Source organism: Serinus canaria, chromosome 3 (assembly GCF_022539315.1).
Source record: "Serinus canaria isolate serCan28SL12 chromosome 3, serCan2020, whole genome shotgun sequence".
NCBI lineage: Eukaryota > Metazoa > Chordata > Aves > Passeriformes > Fringillidae > Serinus > Serinus canaria.
This window is the reverse complement of record NC_066316.1, coordinates 87,102,847-87,123,388: the sequence shown is the minus strand read 5'-3', so window position 1 is coordinate 87,123,388 and position 20,542 is coordinate 87,102,847. Positions and strand designations below refer to the sequence as shown.

At 36.4% G+C, this 20,542-nt stretch overlaps 1 protein-coding gene across 1 annotated transcript in view; it reads right to left on the bottom strand.

Annotated features, from left to right (window-relative positions):
• EYS (eyes shut homolog) overlaps nt 1–20,542 on the bottom strand; it is a 700,331-nt gene that overhangs the window by 48,881 nt on the left and 630,908 nt on the right. Inside the window, exon 41 of the mRNA XM_050973021.1 lies at nt 4,818–4,990. Within this exon, the coding sequence (XP_050828978.1) occupies nt 4,818–4,990 (173 nt within the window). The remainder of the gene's footprint in view (nt 1–4,817; nt 4,991–20,542) is intronic.

The following is a 20,542-nucleotide window of genomic DNA, read 5'->3' as shown; positions in this document are numbered from 1 at the left end:
AGCAACCCTGCAGATTTTTTAGCCGAGGAAATTCTCTTTGGGCATCTGCTGCCACCGAACTGCACAACTCAGTCTGCAGACCCAAACAGCTCTGAAGGTGACATTGAGAGCCAAACATAGCTGCACAGACACAATTTGCTTGCAGGCTGATTTTCACTCTACAGAACATGAAGCAAGTGACTATTCCCACTTTAACACTTTGAAATTAATTTTATACGTGGGGGAATACATCCCACAAAAAACCTGCTGGAATTCTTGGGGCTGTGAAACATTACCATAAGTGTTGCTCAGAAATGTTTCAAGAAGAACCTTACAGATTGCTGTGAATGACCCTTTCCAGGGCGTGTTTGCTAAATACAGTGTCACAGTTAGGATTCTGCTTCATGTTGTCACATATGTGAACATATGTGAAACTAAACCACTGAAGTTTGGTCTAAAACACTGCAATGACACAATTATTCATTTTAGCAATGCACACAACTTTGAAATCTTTCTCCCTTTAAATCTGCATTTGTACTTACAAAGTGCTTGCTCTTGATTCTTGGCTCAACAAAAGGCCTCATGTTCTGACCAGCATCTTCCCAAAAGATCCCCATTTCTTGTGCAACATATTATTACAAGTAACACCAGGTGTACATTTCCAGTCCTGGTGAATGAACCATTCCTGCTTCACTTGCATTTAGGAGGCCATTACCATCCCCCAGTACCATGATACACTGATATTTACTGTTTAGGAATTCTGCATCTTATATATCAAAATTTCTTACACTCAGATATTTCAAACATAGTGATCTTATATTTGACAGACTGTATCAATCTCCTGTACAATGCCTCCATTCTGTGCTTAGATGGAAGTGTAAACAAAAATAGGGAAAAAAAAGAAAAAAGAAATAAAGGCTGATTTCAGAGACAGTAGCAATTTAACAACTCTAATCAACTCTGTGATACTAAACACCGGAGGAGATATATAGTGTGCAAAAAACAAAATGCAAGCAACTTTTTGCTGATTTAAATGAGAAAGGAAATTTGTCAGACTAAGGGCTTGAATGCTGGCTGCTCTCACACAAATCTACTGAAAAGCTAGAGCTCAATAACTGGACTCAATTTAAATTATATAGATTCCTTTATCTGCAGCTTAAAGAAGCAAAGTCACTTGGGGGAATTGGTCAATCTGCCCAGGTAGACATGGGCTCTCTAGTCTCATAGTGTCTTTTCCAAAGTGTTGGGTATCAGTGGTGTTCTCCTCTCCTTCTCTTCACTCCAATCCCCCAGCCAAGCTGGAAGTCACAGAAGCATTTAACTCTGCAAATCAATAGTTAAGTCCCACCCCTATCCCAGGAGCCACCAGCCCATCATAGGTCCATCTCCATAATCCCAGAGGAGCATGGAGCACAACAACAGACAGGATCCAAAATAACGATCCAGAGGAAGGAACCCCTTGACCAGATCCCTCCCAGGACTGTCAGGATACCTTCAGCCCTAGTGTCAAGGTGTGACACACCCCATGATGAGTTAATGGTGGATCACCTTTTGGACAGAGGGGTGTAACTACCATTGGGTATGGGACACATTATGAGATGTAGGTGAAGAGCATTTTGGAATAGCAAAGGACTTATGGGGGTCTAAAAGGCACAATTAGGTGATTTGGAGAGGAACAAGTGAGGAAAATAGAGGGATACAGAGACAATAAGGGCCAGGCACATGTAAATAGATCAGAATGCTTGTCTGGCCATGTCCTCTACCTGATCAATGTGTCCTGTACTCTCTTCTGTTTTATATTATCATTCCCCCTCCCCTTGGCCCATTATGCTGTAGATGTGTAGGTTCCTGAGAGACATTTCAATGTATAATGGTTAACTTGCAGTCAAAATAACATGGTCATCTAATGATAAAAGCAAGAAAAATGTGTACTGAGAGATAATGCATCTTGTTATGTATGTTTGGAAAAATGGACATGCTTTTGGAAGCTTTTATTGATGTCTGAAACAAGCATAGCATAACAAATAAACTCAGAGTCATCGTCACCAGCCTGCTTAGACTGCAGTATGCTGCGATTCAGAAATGTAAGAAAAGTCCTTGTTCATCCCAGACCTTGTCTATTTTTCCATATTTATATAGGTTTGTCTAACAGAAGTTACTATCTCTCCTTACATTTTTGCCTGATTTGTCGTATTTAAAATCGTCCTATAATTTTCTTCACTCTTCGAATGTTATGCATTTTGCATAAAATGATGTACTTTGAGCTTGTCACAATTTGGTTTTTCTTAGTTTTTTTCTATTTCTGTTTTTTTTTTCCATTTAATAGTGACAATAGTTTTATTTAACCTAGTCATTCCATGAATTATAACTTTATCTTACATATATTGCTGTTGTTCTTAGCATGATTTTCAACCCTTAACAGAAGGCAGTTGGAGCTCTGATACAGGGAAGATCTGTGTCTGTGGGCTCATTTATGGCTCTGTTCACATCTTTATTTATCTTTACTGTGTCTTTTGCAAATAATATCTATTGGTAGGAGCAGCCAAGCTGGCATGAAATTGCAATTCTATTTGGTACATTAGTTATATTCATTTTATCAAATAATCACTGTGACATCTGCCTTGTTCTGTGTTGATGAAGACCAACTATTATTTGATAAACATTTTGATAAACAGCTTTTCTTCAGTGTTTCAGACACACAATATAAAGCATTAGGTTATAATCTGAATAGTAGAGACAATATTATTGTGTATCTTAAACAAAAGATTATTCATTTAAAAATCTGTGCTTCTATGCCTTAATTTTTTACGGATCATTTCTTTCTATTAAATTAATTATCTGGGACACACATTTTGTCCTAGTAAACAATTAGGTTTGCCTTCTGCTTCTAAAATAGTTTAAATTGTTCTATGATTTTAATTAGGTAATCTATCATTATCTTCAAATATCTCCCAGAAGTATGGCTTTGATGCTGCTGGGGCTATCCATAAGGATGCATCCAGCCTCCACTGCTTTGTGTCTCTCTTTCTCCCTTCTTAGTTTTAGAAAATGTGATAAAGGGACACTTTCAATTCATTTTAAGACTTCTCTCTGTGCTCAGGTTATTTCTACTCCTTCTAAATTGTTAAGACACAGTTCAATAAAATAATTTTTCATATTCCAATAATAGTTTCTTACATTGTCAGCTGATTAACATAGATTTATGTCCTGCAAAGCAGAGTGTTCTTTCCCATTTTGCTTGTTTATAGTGATGGTCCCGACAGTTTTCCCTTTCCACTCATTAAAATGAATTCTTTCTCTGCTTCCAAAGACTCCAGTTTTGTAGCCCAATCAAACTAATGAATTTCTGTACTTCCCCCCTCCATTTAGGCTCTCAATTTTTATGTAGTCTCTCAATTTAGAGACAATTACATACAAAGATCTGCAGAAGAGCCTCATTGAACAGCTACAGGGAAAAACCATTAGATGATACTCAGTGTTGACAGATTTAAATTGGGGCAGATTACAGAAACAGTCTTAGCCTTAAATACTGAACAGTGGGCTCTGACCTCACTATCAGCTTTCAAAGGAAGAGGTATTGGAAATTTTAATAAGCACTTTCATAATAAGCACTTTCAGTGTACTCATAAAAGAAAACAGAATGGGAAACAGAAAGAAAACAGAAATGGGTTAAGTAAGGGCAGAGAGTAAGAGAGAAAAATGTCAGACACCAGTGTGTAAAGCAGTGGCAGTATCAGACCTTGAATACAGCACCTTGAATCAGCTCTGGAGCCTCATTTTAAAGAATGAGGAATTGAGAAAGAAGACAGAAATGCAGCTTGGATGACTAGAGATACAGCAAATGAAGTCCCAGTGTATTGCTGCTGTAAATTAGGAAAGGTTACCAAGAAGTTATCATACATGTTTCATATATTGACTTCTACTATTTGCTATCTAGTATCATGGTTAGATGAAAGCAAATAAAACATAAATGCTCATCTACTGAAAATTTTGGAAATAAAAAATTGAAATAAGACTTAAATATGTATATGATATGACAAAAACCAACCTGATCATTGTTTAACATTTATTTGAAAAGGACCCACTAAATAAACTCAGAACCAGTGATTATTTTCTATATGTACATTTTTCAATCATTACTTCTTGCCGCATTCACTATTAGGGGAAGGAATACCTTGGATGTTAACCCACAGGAATTCCTGACCTAGAACAATCATTATAATGAATGCTGAAGGAATAAAAGTCATTCCTTTGACAATGTTAGCTAAAGTGACCTATTTCCTTTGCTTTATTATTTTCACTTTATCCTGTCTCCTGTTTCACAGCAAAGCACTTAGTAAATTTTAAATTGCCCTTCTTTTTGACCTGAAAAATTAATCGAATTATGGTATATGGTGGTATTTTTACAATCGTAAAAGTATTGTTTTTACTCTGCTTTAATATTCAAAATGTACAAAGTAATGCTTCTGTAAGCAGAAAAATCAAACTACAGGAGAAATCAATTTCTCCAAAGGAGCTCTCACATGAGTCTCAGTTTTCTCCAGGTGATTTACTAAAACATCAGATGCTACCTGGTATTTCCCAGCTTCTCTGACTAAACTCTCAGCTTCTTTGATCCCTCTGTCTACCTTTCTTGGGCTGGAACTGTAATAAAACCACACATGGGAAGGGTGATCAGCTTAGCCATTCTTTGCATGTGACTTGATTTTGGGCTGTGCTTTTAGGTGGGGAGGTCGTGACTTGCAATGTTTTACCTTCAAAACCTCTGACATGTTTCTTATCACAGCTTCTATGAATGACAGAAACTATGGCCAATGCATGAAGAAAATGTTTCTTACCATCACTGCAGAGGATGCCAGACCTTCCATATGGACACAAGCAAACAGCATCTCTCCTGGACTTTGGAAAGCATGTAGCACCGTTTCCACATGGATTTTCGTCACAAGTTGCAAACTGGCAGAGTTTTCCAGTGTAGAGTTTAGGGCATTCACAATACCAATTTTCTTCATCACTGACAAATTTAAATTGCAACAAACAAACAAAAAAGTGTAAGTACCAAAATGCATTTAAAACAAGCAGAATAGGATGTACACTTAGAGAAAATCTGTGACATCTGACTTATGGTTGTAATAGATCTCTGCTTTAGTGTTCCTGGCATTAGACATGCCAGAATGCCTTACTAGGACTTGAGATGACAGCTTCTTTTGGGCTTAATTTTAAGTTTTAATTTTTCTTTCTTTTGCTGGTGAGAGATGTGGCTTTTCTAATGTCTCACTAGTTGTTTGTACTGCTTCTTTCATAGCATAGTCAAAATAACTGCTACAGAGGAACAGGTCTTCTATTATGTCTAAAAAATTGAAAGCATGTGAGAACAAAATATGAAAGTTACTAGTTTATTTTGCAAATGGAAACATCATTTGTATATTCAGGTACTACATACAGTTTGTACGTATACAGTAGGATGCAGAAAATCCTGAAATATGAACAGTTGCAGTAGTGATTATGTTAAACTTGAAACAGAATGAAAAGGTATATCTCTGCTATCATATAACTTATGCTCTCAGTCATAGAAAGATTATTAGAATAGGCAAGGATAAAAATAAGTTGTAACCAGACAAAAGCGACATTTAGAAATGTACATATTCTGGTCACACCAAATTTTTTTTTATAGTACTCAGAGCTAGCACAGTGACAGATATGGTAGGAAAACCAAAGCAGATAGGAAAACAAAAGAGTGCAAGACATTCCCATCTAGGACTTATTATAAATATAATTTCACAAAAAAATCTTATTTGTTTTTTCCCTTATATTATGGCTAAAAATAGATGACAGCTAGATAGGTCAATTCATGTGGATGCTCAGTATTCATGTACATCCTCAGTATTGAACAGAAACATATCTGCTTTTTACTTGAAAAGGTCACATGTGCCCTTGGGTATAAATGCAGAAGACATGGTGCATGCTGTATCAAATCACACTCATTGTGGTTTTTCAATAATAGCATAATCATTAGGATGAGCATTGATAAAATTTCAAATACATGTGATTTCTAAAAATTCATTTTCTGCTTATAATATCCATGCAATCAGGTCAAAGAAAATAATCTGGAGCTGTAAGACCTCCTGTATTTTTTAAAAGAGGGAAATAAGTAAGTCTTGTGACAGTCCTTGCTCATAGCAGTTGATTAGTGTGTTCCTAAACTGACCACCTGCAGAGCTGGGGAGTGAGGATCTCAGCTTGAGAGTCTACCAGAATGAATCTCATGAATAATGCCTCCAGACACCTTTGCAAAAGAAAATTGCTATCAGCTGCAATAATAAATTTCTGTGTGTAGTCTATTCTATTTATAGATCTGCTGCAGACAGCATGAGAGGAATCTAAATGAGCTACTGGATTGCTTTCACTTGTGCAGTACTGAGAATCCTGCTTTCATGAGTTTTAATATCAACATTACATAGTTCAGCTAATTAAAAAAAGCATTAATAAACTGTATTATTCCTGGAAATCTATAATTGTGGGTGATGATTTTTAGTTATCAAATGTATTCAGTTTTTTATAGAAGAAAAGGTGGATCATTGCTGCTTACTGCCATAAGACACAGACTTTAGTCTTCACCTTTAAAGAAAAAATTTGATACATTCTTTTAAGGACCTGTATATGCAAACATTGGCCATTACTTTTTATAGTCGTACTTTTGCTATTCTGGAGAAGATTAAAAATGGCAGGTTTTATAACAAATGGTGAGTAGTTTATGGTTTACAAAATGAGCAATGCTATGACATTTCACTATTGGTGCTGAAAGATTCTAATAACAAAGAAGAGTGATTCCTGATAAGGCAAAGAAAACAGTTTTAAAGAATTTCTACAAAATAATATAAAACTTGAAAGTATAACAGCTAACCACAGAGAAAGAAAATTATCACATCCATTTCACAAGAATTAGTATACAAAGCCCCCAACAACTTGTTCTTTTTCATAGCACGCTGTAACTGTACTAGGTTAGGAGTGGGATGAGATCTCCCATATTCTACTGAATTAATCTCAGATGCAAGAAACACATAATGCTTGAATGGCCAAGAACTTCTCCCAGGAAGATTTTGCAATTTCATGATGGCCTGCTACCCTTTATAAATGCAAGAAGCAAAGGAAAGAGGGCAGAAAATTAGAACAGTAATATCTTTTGCCTATGCTGTACAACTGTGAATGACTCTAAGAAAAACTCTTTGGATAATTACATACCAGAGCTGAAAAAAATGAAAAACAAGGAAAATACCAGATTTTTGAAGCTGCAGAACAAGAAAAAAATTTGGAGTGTTTTGTGGAAATGTGTTATATAGTGTATAGTGTTTGAGTTCAGATCCAGAGTGTGGTTTTGTAGGAAATCTCCTGGTTGTCCCCTGTTAAAATGCCTTCTTCCACACTGTGTTTCTAGAGTACATGAACTGAATTTCTTTCTGATGTACCTGCACCAGAAGATTGTCTTACAGCTCAGATTGCTTCGGCTGTATGGACTTGGCATTCAGACCCAGACCGGGTCTAGTGTGAGTCAAAGCTTCTTGAAACATGAATAATGGGAATGTTGGGTCCTCAGCAATAATTGATTTGACTTGAAAATCTATGCCTATTGTAATGCATTACCTACTAATGTGGATGCAGATTTATAAACCATCAAAAGAAAATCATGCAGCCATGGTATATGTTACACACAAAAAACCCTCCAGATTTTTCACGAGAGCACTGATGAACTCCAGGAGGAAATAGAGAAAAAAAACCCCAAACAACCCCTAACTATTCAGAATCATATGAAGGAAGAAAGACACAGTGAAAACAAATGGGAGAAAAGACAGAAATAATGTTGAAAAGGAGTGAAAGAGACAAGAGGAGTGTTTCTAGAGCACTATCACTGCACGCCTCCAGGATTATGAAGGGACAGGGAAAAAAAGTGTAGGGAAAAAAGTGTAGGGAAAATGAACTCTTGCCTGGTATTCTTAAAGTCCTCTGAAATGGTAAGAGACATATTTTGTACTACCATTTCCCACGTTCCTTTGATCTTTGGTTTAGATATTAGATTGGAAAGAAAGTCACCAAGAAATATTTGCATGATATGACATGATACTGGTAATTCAGCAATACAATTTCTCTCCTTGAATCAATGTTGCATCAGTGACCTGATTTAATGAAATCAAAGTTTTCTATAATATTGACAGCTTTGAGATGCCAACCCAGGTTATGGTAATTTATTTATTTTAAATATTGCACAATACAGGGGAGACTGGATTGTAATACATTAGTAATCCAGTCACAGCTGTATTTAACCAGCTGTTAAAACCTTGCTTTTGACTTAAATCAATTCTGTTTTTTGAAAGAAAATATTATAATCCCTCTTCACAATGTGTCACAGACCTCATCTTTACTCTATTGACAGTGTTGTGTTTGCCCAAAGCAGAGTATAATTTTCTAAATTCCTGAGCTTTTTCCATTTCTAAAGTGGGAGTACAATGAAAGCACATGCCCTTTATGTATTTTTATGCAAGAGGGCTTCCCTGAAAGGAAGCACCCATTAATCATGATTTTAAGGTCCCTTCTAACACAAAGCATTCTATGATTCTATGATTCCACAGTTCTACTGTGTGTCACAATGGGTTCAGTTTTAATGACATAGATTCTTTTAGTGCCTTCATTATATTATCTGTAACAAAGCTATGGAAGTTGGAGGGAACAGCTCCTTCAGTCAATAAGTAGTAGATGTACTTCAGTTCATTTTCAAGTTACTATTATGTTTTGTACCACTCTTTTATTTTAAATTACTGGAAAATGAAAGGACCATCATACCTTTTCAGTTTAAGCTTTAGGTTGAATTATGCTTCATGCAAAGATTCATTAAATTGCTTTCCAGAAAACACCAGCATAATGTAAAGGCAATTACAGTCTCCCTTTGAAAGCTTTGTGTAATAGACAAATCCACAGAAACTCTCTGCAGCCAGAAGGATAACCTTATCACATCAATAATCTTAAAAATATCAAAGGACAATATATAAAGGAGGTGTTTCTTCCTTGTGCACAGCAGGTGTTTTTTAGTATATGATATAACTGCCAATCTTTCCTTCTATTATACAGCTCCCAAAATCAATTCAGCTTTCATGCTGCTTTAGTACTTTTCACTCAGGTTTCCTCAATTATGGTATCTTGTCTAGCTCAGAATGCTTTTGTTATCTTTACTGTTTTGAATCATTTTTTCCACTGTCTGGAAGCATTATTCTGCAAGTTCTGTCAGTTCACTTTAATTTTCTTCGCCTTTCACTGAGAGAATTTTTCCATTGGGTTCGTGTGATCAGGTTTTGATAGTGCAGGGGACCTACAGGGGTGGCTTCTGTGGGAAGCTGCCAGAAGCTTCCCCCATGTCCAACAGAGGCAATGCCAGGTGGCTGTGAGATGGACCTGCCTCACTGGCCAAGGCCAAGTCCATCAGCAACCATTGCAATGCCTCTGGAATAATGCTGTTAAGAAGCAGAAGAAAAGCCCTGGCAGGATGGCAGGAGCCCGTGCTGGATCAGGATCCTGGCAGGGCCATGGCCCTGTGGAGAGAGGAGCCATGCTGAAAGAGCTTTGTTGGCAGGACTTGTGTCCCTGTGCCTCGGGACACACACTGGAGCAGTTCTGAAATACTGCAGCCCATGGGCCTTCCCACACTGCAGAAGTTCATGAAGGACTATTTCCTGAAGTAGGAATCCCTCACTGGAGCAGGAGAAGAGTGAGGAGCCCTCCCATTGAGGAGGGAGGAGCAGCAGAGACTTGAGATGAAACGACTGCAACCCACATTCCCCACTCCCCTGTGCCACTGTGGGGGTGGAGGTAGAGAACTCGGGAATGAAGTTGAGGCCAGAAAAAAAGAAGGAGTGAAGGGAAGGCGATTTAAGATTTGGTTTTATTTCTCTTTGCCCTACTCTGATTAGATTGGCAAGAAATTACTTTTTCCCCAAGTTAAGCCTGTTTTGCCCATGACAGCCTGACCCATATGCCTTACATTATACCTTCTCTTGTTCAGCTAAGGAGGATAGAGCAGCACTGGTGGGCACCTGGTGCCCAGCCAGGCTCAACCCACCACAATTTTCTAAACTGCTTTTCTTTATATGAAGGCTCTCTTTAAACCAAGACCAAATCACTTGTGAATTAAGTTGGTTTAGAAAACTCATAGGGAAAATGTTTTGAGATTAGTTGTGTGCACTCATGGACTAACTATTTGGATTAAAATTTTTTTTGGGGCAGACTTGAAGTTATACTGGTTCTATCACAGACTAAATAGGCCCTCACTTTTAAATAATGCTTCTGAATTATTTCATTTAAATTATTGGAGTGGAAAGGTTAAAATCCCACTTCAAAAGGAGACCATGAGTGACAAAAAGTTCCAACACCTTGCTTGCCTCTTGTCAACACAGGAAAAAAAGACCATTGTGTACAAACTGATTCAACTCCAGCAGCAAAATTATTTATAGGACCTAAATAAAGCTTTATCCATCCCAATCTGACAGAAATGAGCATCTGCTCTTTCTTACCATTAAGCATATGAGTTTCCTTGAGCAAGAACACACTCTTTAAACAATATCTAAACTGTTGAAAGTTTCTTGCAGTTTGATTTAGCTGTGATTTAGGAAGGACAGAATTTGATTTATGGAAATAATGAAGGAAGAGAAACTCTTGCTTATTGGCAGATTATCTATTTCAGACCTTCAAAAATGCCATTATTTTCAGGGGTTAGGATGGTTTTAATTTATTTTGCAGTGTATTAATTGAACTTATTAACACAGTACTAACTTTTCAGGATCATGAAGCCTATTCTGGGGTCTTTTATAAGGACTATTTAGACTCTATTTTCCACTCACTTGGTCAACATGCAGGATTCCATAACCCTCCCATGAAGGATACATATCCAAAATGCATGATGCATGAAAAGTTCTGCCTGGTAACATGTCAGTTATGACCATTCCTGTCACAAGAAGATGCCCAATTGTGGCATCAAGCACTTCTAGACACGTAACACTTAATGACAGATGGCTAAGGATCCCTCAGAAAAAGCACAGCAAGTAATGGTTGGTAAAAACAATCTCTCTGGGCAGAAATCCATTCCCTGGCCACATCTAGGAAGGGAAATAATGATCTGTCAGGGTAGATCCAGTGCAAGAGCTATAATTAGCTCTGACATTATTCCTTTCCACAGTCTCAGTCTTTTCAGTTCTATCTACATTTTGTCCTTCCTCTTGTTTATGCAAAAAATAGTCAATAGATGTTGACATATGATAAATGTATTTATAAAAATGATTTTTTTTAAGTTGAAAGGCTATGATTTTGATAATAAAAAATTTGGACTATGTGAAACATGTCCAGGGAAGCATATAAATATTTTCAGCAGCATAAGGTTGAAGGCAGATTTCTACATCTTACCGAAATCATATGCAGCCTCAATTCTGTTTGTCCTTCAAAAATCTATCATAATTCCTTATGACAGAAGATTTCCAATGGCTCTCAGCAGTCCCTAGGGCCTTAAACAGCCTTTGCTTCAATATCTCCACTATTTGCAGTAGGACTTGGGAGTGCCATACCCAAAGCAGTGACATTGAGCATTGGCCTGCACCATACTGTTTGTTGCACTGCTTTCATTAAACTTGCATTGTATACTATTATTAATTTCTATTAGAAATTTAAAACAATCTTTAAGCACAAAACCACTAATTCAAGTTCAGATGAATTTATAAGTTGCAGAACTACATGGCAATAGTTCCATATTCCAGTATTTTCCAAGATTTCAGCCTCATGACAGACCAGCTGCAGTTTGCTAGAGTAATCATGAGGAGACAGGTAACAAAATTGCAGGGCAAAATCTTTAATCGTTTGTAAAATAGCAGCATTTACTTTAAATACACAACATAATAACTTTGAACTAAGATGGCTATATTCTAAATCCAGAACCATCTACCTTGGAAAGAGAAAAAAAATATGGTGCAAATCTAGGTGTTCATTATGCTTTTCTCTCTTTATCATTTTTTTACTTATTTCTTTTCCTGTTTCTAAAAGAGGTTTTTTATTTATGTATTTATTATTTTGAATTTCCATAGATGAAAACTATTCCATTCTGAATTCAACTTACAGAAAGAAGCTTCCATAACCAATTTTGGATTATGTCATCATTAGCTCTACCAATTTGCAACTCTAATAATCAGTGGCTCAGCACCTCTTTCATGTCTATTTAGCACCTATTACCTTTTCTGTTTTAAAAACATTCTGAATCACAAGGGCTTGATCATCAGCACTTTCTTTTAAGCCTGGTCTATGTACAAGGCTGGAAGACACAAACTTCTTAAGAGTTCACATAAAAGGGTAAATTAAGCTTTGAGTTTGCAGGGCATCATCACCTTCCTATGGTGGATTTTCCCTGTTCAACTAATTTCTCATACCTCCTGGTAATTCAAATTTAGAGCCTTCTCTTCAATCCTAGGTACCTCCTCATGTCCTAGTTTTAACCCAGCCTCTGAGATTTCTGTTTCTAGCTCAACAAAATGGAGATAATTTTTCCATATGCACATAACACAGTGTAATATTTACAGATAAGAACTTATGTTTATAAATATATATAATATATTCTAATCTATGAAAGAAAACAGCAATTACTGAAGGCTCTATGAAGAGTTAACAACATTGCAAGTGACCAGGTAAACCACAGCTGCTTTGAACTGACAAAACCTTTTCCCAAAGTGAGTACTTTGGTTATTTCTTTTTCTAACTATCCTTAAAACACCACAAGAGAGAAATTCTGAAGGAACGAACTTCATGAAGGAAAACCTGAATAGAATCTTTCTTTGATGGTTCATCTTTCCACATTAAATCTTCAACTAATTTTTCTCAGTGAGTGCCAAAAGAACATTTGTACACTGCTTTTTCATTTTTTAATGAAAACACAAAACTGGGCACGTGCCCGGCTTTTTCTCTGAACAGCCAACAGAGCCACGAGGTGGATCAAGAGCCACAACTTAGAAAGAGCAAGTCCCCATGGAGAGTGCTTTGCCATGGATAGAAATGACTATGAGTCATACTTTCACAACAATATTCCAGCCTTAATGAGAAAGTTGTATCTCTCCACTTTGCCTGTAAATCTTTTACATAGCTTTTAGTGTTTAAATTCTATTAGTTGTCCACCCATGGGCTTTAGGAGCTTTTTTTCCCCTCCTGATTCTTTAAGTTAAGGAAGGAGAAGATAATATTCCTCCACATAAATCATACTTCAAACCAGCAGGCATTTGCAGACTAGCATCTGTGTTTGCCCAGAGGCCAGTGAAATGTAACCCTTTTTTTCCTTCTGACTATGCATCACAGAAAATTTGATCCTATAATAACGTATACTAATGTATATTAAAAAATGTACTTGTACGTGTCATGGTAGTTAACATATTGAAATGCACCACTGATCTAATCAGTAAAAATAGCACTGCAGAACCCTGCCTGAAGTTTTGCACATATTTTGAAAGAGTATTTGAGCTAAAAGTCGTTTGTCAACAGAAAATATTTTTTCAAAATATTTATCATATATAATATTTTTTCCAAAACTCTCCTTTTTTCAACCTCAAATTAAATTGATTGCTATCTATGCAGCATACTAAACTACAGCCTCTAAGACATGAAATCCTAGGAATGTTGGAGGCTGAGTTAATTTACATTAATTCCTATTTCTATTATCTAAACCTTATTATATTATATTATGAAGATTGAGATGATGTATGAATGACACAAGCAATTGCATTTGCCATATATTCTGCAGATTTATTGCTTAAAAAAGATGGTAGATTAGCCAAAATTCCTTGGATGGTGCAAACTAGGTAATGTAAGTTTCCTTGCCAATGACGAAGGTGATTTCTTTCCCTCAGAAGGTAATTGAAATCTCTGTGCCTTTTCAATCTGTAGTTTCCTAGACTTTCCAGGGCTTTAACTCTAATACAGATAAGTCCTAGAGTTTTAAATAAGACTCTGGAAATTTTCCAAATAGCTTTTTACCACCTTCAGACTAGCACATCATCAGTTACATGAGTGGCTGAATTGGTAGGTCATGTTTGAAGAACATTGGTTGTCAGGAATCACCTCACATATACTGGCACATAAAGTCTAGAGTTAAACCTTATCTCAGCCCAACAGTGGTGTTCATCACTGCAGGTGAATCTAATTACACTGTAAGCATGGAATGTGTGATGCTGGAATCCAGAGAAGAGAAAAAAAAAAAATCTAAGTACCCTAGATCTTTGTGTAACTTTGAACAAGACTAGTAAAAATTGGCCTGTAACCAGTGCATCAGGCACTGTAACCTGTGCTGAGTGTAGCATAAAGAGTTCCACGAAAACAGAATAGCACTTTTCTTTAGTTCCAAAAAACCCATCTCTTAAAGCTCCTGGGTACCTTACCCCTGTCTGTCTCTTATCTCTTTGAGATTCACTTTCTTCCCTGTGTAGTTCAGGTATTTTCTTCTGCTGTTAGGAACAAAAGAGGAAAAGAAAGCCTCAATGCTGTTTTCTTGTTCATCCTTTCTCTGGAGTACCACCAGCTCTCAAAAGGAGCAAGAAATTCTGCATCACAGAACTTTTTTTTTTACTTTACTTTTACTTTAGCTGAAATGTACAAGGTTAAGGCCAACTTTGTAGATTCCATTTGTCCATGGCTCTAACCAAATTTCCACAATTAATTCAATCTTAGCTATTTCTTTAAATGACATCAAAGGTAGGTCACAAAAACTGAAAATAAAAAGCAGCTAGAAAAGTGTATATGAAGGACCAAACCTTGACTGCTCTGCTTTTACAGAGTAATTGCTTAAGCTTACACAACTAAATGAACATGAGAAGGACAAAAGAAGTACTGAGTACTAGAACTACAAAATATTGTCTGAAGAGAAAAGTTAGCTATCTCAGTGTGCTTTCAATTTTGTTCCAATATGCTTTCTATCAATAGCTTGGGTTGTTCCATCTAGTAGGTTGACCTTTTAGTTTGATTGTTGCCTCAGCTCTGAATTTCACACATTCCTGGATGATGGCTATGACTTATGAAGGATATAAAATGCCCTAGAAACTGTAAAATCAAATACTATAAAACTGAGTGTTGGCATTTTTCAAATGTGCAAGAACTGTAAATGTTACAGTTGTCCCATTGCTGAGAATTTGCATGGTTGGTGACACACCCAGAGAAACTGATCCAAAGTGCAACAGAGGAAGTCTGATTCACAGCTGATCTTCATAAATGTTACAAAAGGCCATTTGTTTACCATTTTATCAAACAGACCTATCTTTACGTTCTATGAGATTAGTCTCTCTCTAGCTTGTACTCAAGAGGTCAGATGAGTCAGATCATCTGCCTTATTTGAAGCAAAAACTAAATCATTATCTTGAAAAACTAAACTACAGGAGAATATACAATAGAGGGAAACAGTTGCATCATGACATCATTAGCAGTACTGTTATTTGCTACCAGATTCTCTTCAGAGAAACAACTCCGTTTCTCTTGATATGATGCTGACCCATTTCTATATATTTATGTAGAAGAATACCTGACAGTTATTCTGACAGTCTGACTCTATTGGCTATCTAACCTTGCAAATTTTTGGGGGATGGAAATGAGCAGTTCTTTTAAATAAGACACTTGAAATTGTAAATCAATAACTGAATCAAAAAAGCAGTTGTGATGATCTGCATTTAATCATAGAGGATTTTAGAGTAGTTTTGTCAATAAAGCAGACAAAAGATTTCATGTTATTTTCTGGATATAGAGTGTCTATGACTAAGATCCACCTGTGACAATATTAACTTTTGAAGGTAAATGATTTTCTTTACACCTTCTGAAAACTGTTTATTTTCCAGTGTGCATCAGTATGATGTCTGTCCATGTAAAACGAAAGTACTGGAGCAATTGCTGGTAACAGTCTGATATTACACTGCCTCATTCTAATGTCTGAATATTTTACAGATACTGCTCTTCACTTTTGGGTGGAGTGAGTGGGGCTTCAACCTCTAATACATGCTGTACTCTTCTGACAAAAACACTTCTGATTCAGTAGCAAGGATGGTGATTTGAAAAGTGTATCCACATTTTTGCCATAAAGTTTCAATGTGTCTGTGTCTAGACAGGAAAATGAAGAGATCATGGAAGTGGAATTGGACATATTTGACTTTATTCTAATTAACACTGCTACCACCTGCAGTGAACACATGTGATGTTTCATTCTGGCTGCTAAGTCTTCAAGGAAAATAATTCTTTTTTCAGTTTATTAGCATGTATATATATTGCTACTTATTCTGTCTTCGTGAAAGCTACCATAGTTGTGTCTTTTCTGCAACCATTATCTCTTTATTTTGCTTTATGGGGATGACCACTATGTATCCATAGAAACAAGCACAGAATGAAATGTGATGCCTTGTGGTCACGTTTGTTTTGAAGTTACCACATAAAGAAAGTAAGAATGCCCTATTAAAAAAAAAGAAAAACACAAAAGAAAATAAAGGATTTAAAAAAAAAGAAGACAGAACTCTAATGCAGCAAGAGGAAAGAATTATTTTTAACCCTTTGTGTTTAATTCCTTAGTCAATTTCTAACAAATACATTGCAAAGGCATATTGGCTGAAATATTAATGAAGGAATTCCTTCCATTCCTTCCTATCCATTGATATATAATCAATGATCCTATAAGTGAAATGCACATTAGAGCTAGTTAGGGCAACTAACACCTCAGTTAGGCTGTGAAAGAAACAATCTGCTTGTGGTTGTAGAATGATTTAATAATTAGAATAGGTGCTTGGAGTTTTCCCAGGCTTTCAGGCTCACTTGACCAAATTATGACAGCACTGTTGAAAACAGGTGATCTTGAAAATCACAGCTTTTCATACACTGTAACACAAATAGGCATAATTAAAATCAGAAATTTAATTTAAATTCTCAGCTGAGAGAAGGTGAACTGGAATTCCATTCTCTACTTCTAGACTGCTTTGCTTTAATATTAAAGATTTATTGACAAAAAGTAACCCCAGAGTACCAAATAAACCTCAGTTTTCCCAATTTCTTCTAAATGCCTCTTCAAAGGTAGGGGCAGATTATACCAATTTTTCTGGTTATGCTGATCATTCCTGGTTCAGAACAACAGACTCTTTCATGCTTCCACTGCTGGCCTCAACATTCTTAGTTTCTAAAGAGAAGGTGAAAAATGTTCCCAGAAATCTTCCAAGAACTTGGGTACTTAAAGGCTGACCTAAAAAAGGGTCTGTAGTCCAAAAGTTAATTCAGATCTGTACCATAAATTTCCCTAGAATCCTGAAAAATTGATAGAATCTCAGGTTATATAGCATTCTTATTTTGCAAGTGTAAAATTTAAAAATACAAGTGTTATCTGTGCTATCCAAAAGAATTACATAACTCAAAAATGAAAACATTTTCTTTGTTAACTGATTCAATTTTCTGATGTGCAGGGGTTTTCTACAGCCTTTTAAAGACATTCAGAACTGGAAGGTAGTTCCTGGAGTCAAGGTACATCTGAATAACTTTCACATCAAAGAATGTTTGTCTTGAAACTCCCACCTGTACCTGTGTTTCCAACACAATATTGTTTAACTTGTGGAAGGGTCAGACCATGGTGTGAATGTTCAGTTGTCTGAACCAGTTGACTGGTTTCATGAGGATCATTATCCTAGCACATGCTTTCATGCAGACAATGATATGACCTCTATGAAACCACTTAGGAACTACAGAATCTGGTAAAGCAGCTGAAGTTTTTGATGCATGTGCTTCTTTTTGCAAAAACAAAAAAAATATCTTGCTTTACTGAAGGTCGTGTAATGCTGAAAAGTTAATATTAAAAAAATACTGTTGAGTGACAAATCAGGATGTGATACAAATCAAAAGACTCCAGAATCAAAATAAGAAATATTAGACTTGTCTGCAGAGTTGATAATTACATTTTTTGTGTATTGGATATTGAAGAAAAGGGTGCTAGAAAGTGGGAAATCCTACTGATGCACAGTTACCATTGAACTGTTTACTCTGCCATAGATAGCTTGGTGGGCATTCAGTGGTAGAAAAGCAGTAAATGAAATATTGTCATCAAAACCAAATATAGTTTATTGTTTGCTTTCTTTTAAAATGCTTTAAATAAATGTGTAAAATCCTAACTTTGTTAACATTCACTTAGAACATTTTATATGCGATCAATGTAGTAGTGGAATATCATAACCACTGATATAAATAGGCCAGTCTGACATTGTATCACCTGTGAGATAAGCTCTTTAAGAGATCTTTGACTAGAACTGATATAAACCATAGTTGATTATAAACACTTATAACACATTATTTTCTGCTGAACTATTTCAAACATAAGATCAACACTGGAGTTAACTACTATCTTCTATTATATAATGAGCAAATTCCTTTAAAATCTCACTTTCCTATTGTACACTACGATTTTTTTAAAGGTGTTAAAGAGAAGAGTAACTGAACCATTTTAAAATATGTTAATATTCCTCATATTTGCATTTGTTGGGCTGAAGTAAAAATTATCTCACAGTGATGTTTGTGGGATGGGGATCTCTGTCAGAGGTTTCTGCTAATGCAGCTGAACAGAGAATATTTCCATTGGGATTGAATCTGCATGATAATTGTGGAGAAAGCAGAGTATGAACAGCTTCTGTTGCAATTGTTGGCCTGAGTCCTCCAAGATTCTACAGTGCACAAAATAATTTCTGGCAGAAATTCCTGTAGCTCATATCGCAACCCTTAAGTTTATTTTCTGTGTGTAATATCATTCTATGTCTTTCAGTATAATCCAAAGCAGTGTTTGTGTGCCAAGGTATCATTTATGTGCTTCCTGTGTTCCAGCACTTTCTGTGAGACTGGAAATTGCAGTACTGGAGGAATGGAGTGATTCACTGTCGTGTGTTTCTATGGAAAGATTTTCTGCTGCTGTAATTGTTCAGCTCCACAGGTGGTAGCTATGGCAGCATCACTTGTGCAGAGAGAAAACCATGCAGCTTCAGATGTTTTAAGGAAGGTTAAGTTTTTATTAATAAAAGCAGTACCTTGCAGCACACTACCTATGTATGGCATTAATTACACTGTTACTGTTAAAGACTACCTCATACACAGTGGAATTATCTGTAATAAATGCTAAAACCAGAAAAAAATAGACATGGAGTGAATGCACTAAACAAAGAATACTTGAAGCTGTACAAATAGAAATTATAAGTGAAAGATATATGAAAAATGGTTGACATGGCTTTAAAAAGTTTATAATATATGCAACAGCAAGAAAGATATCGGTGTATTTGTCCACTTTATCTAAGGGTCACATTTATCTCCACAGTGGTGCAGCTATGCCATAAAGAGGCAACCTAATCCTTTTAACACAGGACTCCATAAATCTCAAATTTTAGGGAAGACAAGAAAGCCAGATTTTTTGAAGCTCCTTTAGCATTCTATTTGCTATTTATCAAATTTTTTTTTTATATATATATAACTATGGCAGTATGATTCAGAGGGATGCAAAGAGCACTAGAACCGTGAATTCATCTATGAATCACGAGCATAAATCACACAGGATCACAAAAAGTACATTAATCACTCCTTCCTCCTACGTCACCACCTGCCAGGGGATGGCCACTAATGTGCACTCTCTCATTCTTAAAGGGTTGCAGGCAGTGCCTGAAATAGTATTATGTCCTATTTTATGAAGGTTAAGTATCCTGGAGAAAAGGCATCATCCTCTTACTACCCAAGCTATTAACAACCTTCATCCCTCATTCATCATAATTTCAACAAATACTTTGCTCTGCAGTCACCGTGCACTCCTGCCTGCCAGGAAATGCAGCCTTGTCTGAAGACAAGAGTGTAACCTCAGCACATTCCTACCACCTGTCATAGTGCAACAGCAGAGCTTTGTGAATGCACACCAGAGACCTGTGAGAAAGCCCCCTAACACAATTTATTGCAGCCAATCTGATGAAAAAAAATATATTAAAAAAAAATCCTTTCCCATTGTCCCAGAAGAAATTAAATCCATGTTCACAGAGGCTCTCAGGATGCACAGCTGTGCTCTGACCTGTCAATGAAAATCAGTGATCTCCCAGCACGAGTTGTGGCTTATGGGGCAGAATCACACATGCTTTGCTTTATGAGATATAAAAAAGAACTGGTGATCTATCTGAGTCATTTTTGACATGTCTTTCCAATTTACCAGAGGAACTCAGAACCCTTCCTTCAGGCAGGCAAAGCTATACTCCCCTTTAGCTTACGTGATATGAATTCCTGAAATGGAATATTTTTACTTCAAAAAATGACCTGTGGCCAAGCACTGTGACACCAGGCTATGTCTTCTCCCCTGAAATAGCACAGGTTAGCAGAAGCACATACCATTTTTCTCTTTTACTACACTTGTAACGTTTCCAATTTTGCAGTATTATGAGCAGCAAAGATAAAAGAGGTGAAAAGAGGTGCAGCAGATCAGAGCATCAGGCTCTCAACATTTATTCCAGCTAGCTGTATTGGAAAGAGTTAACTT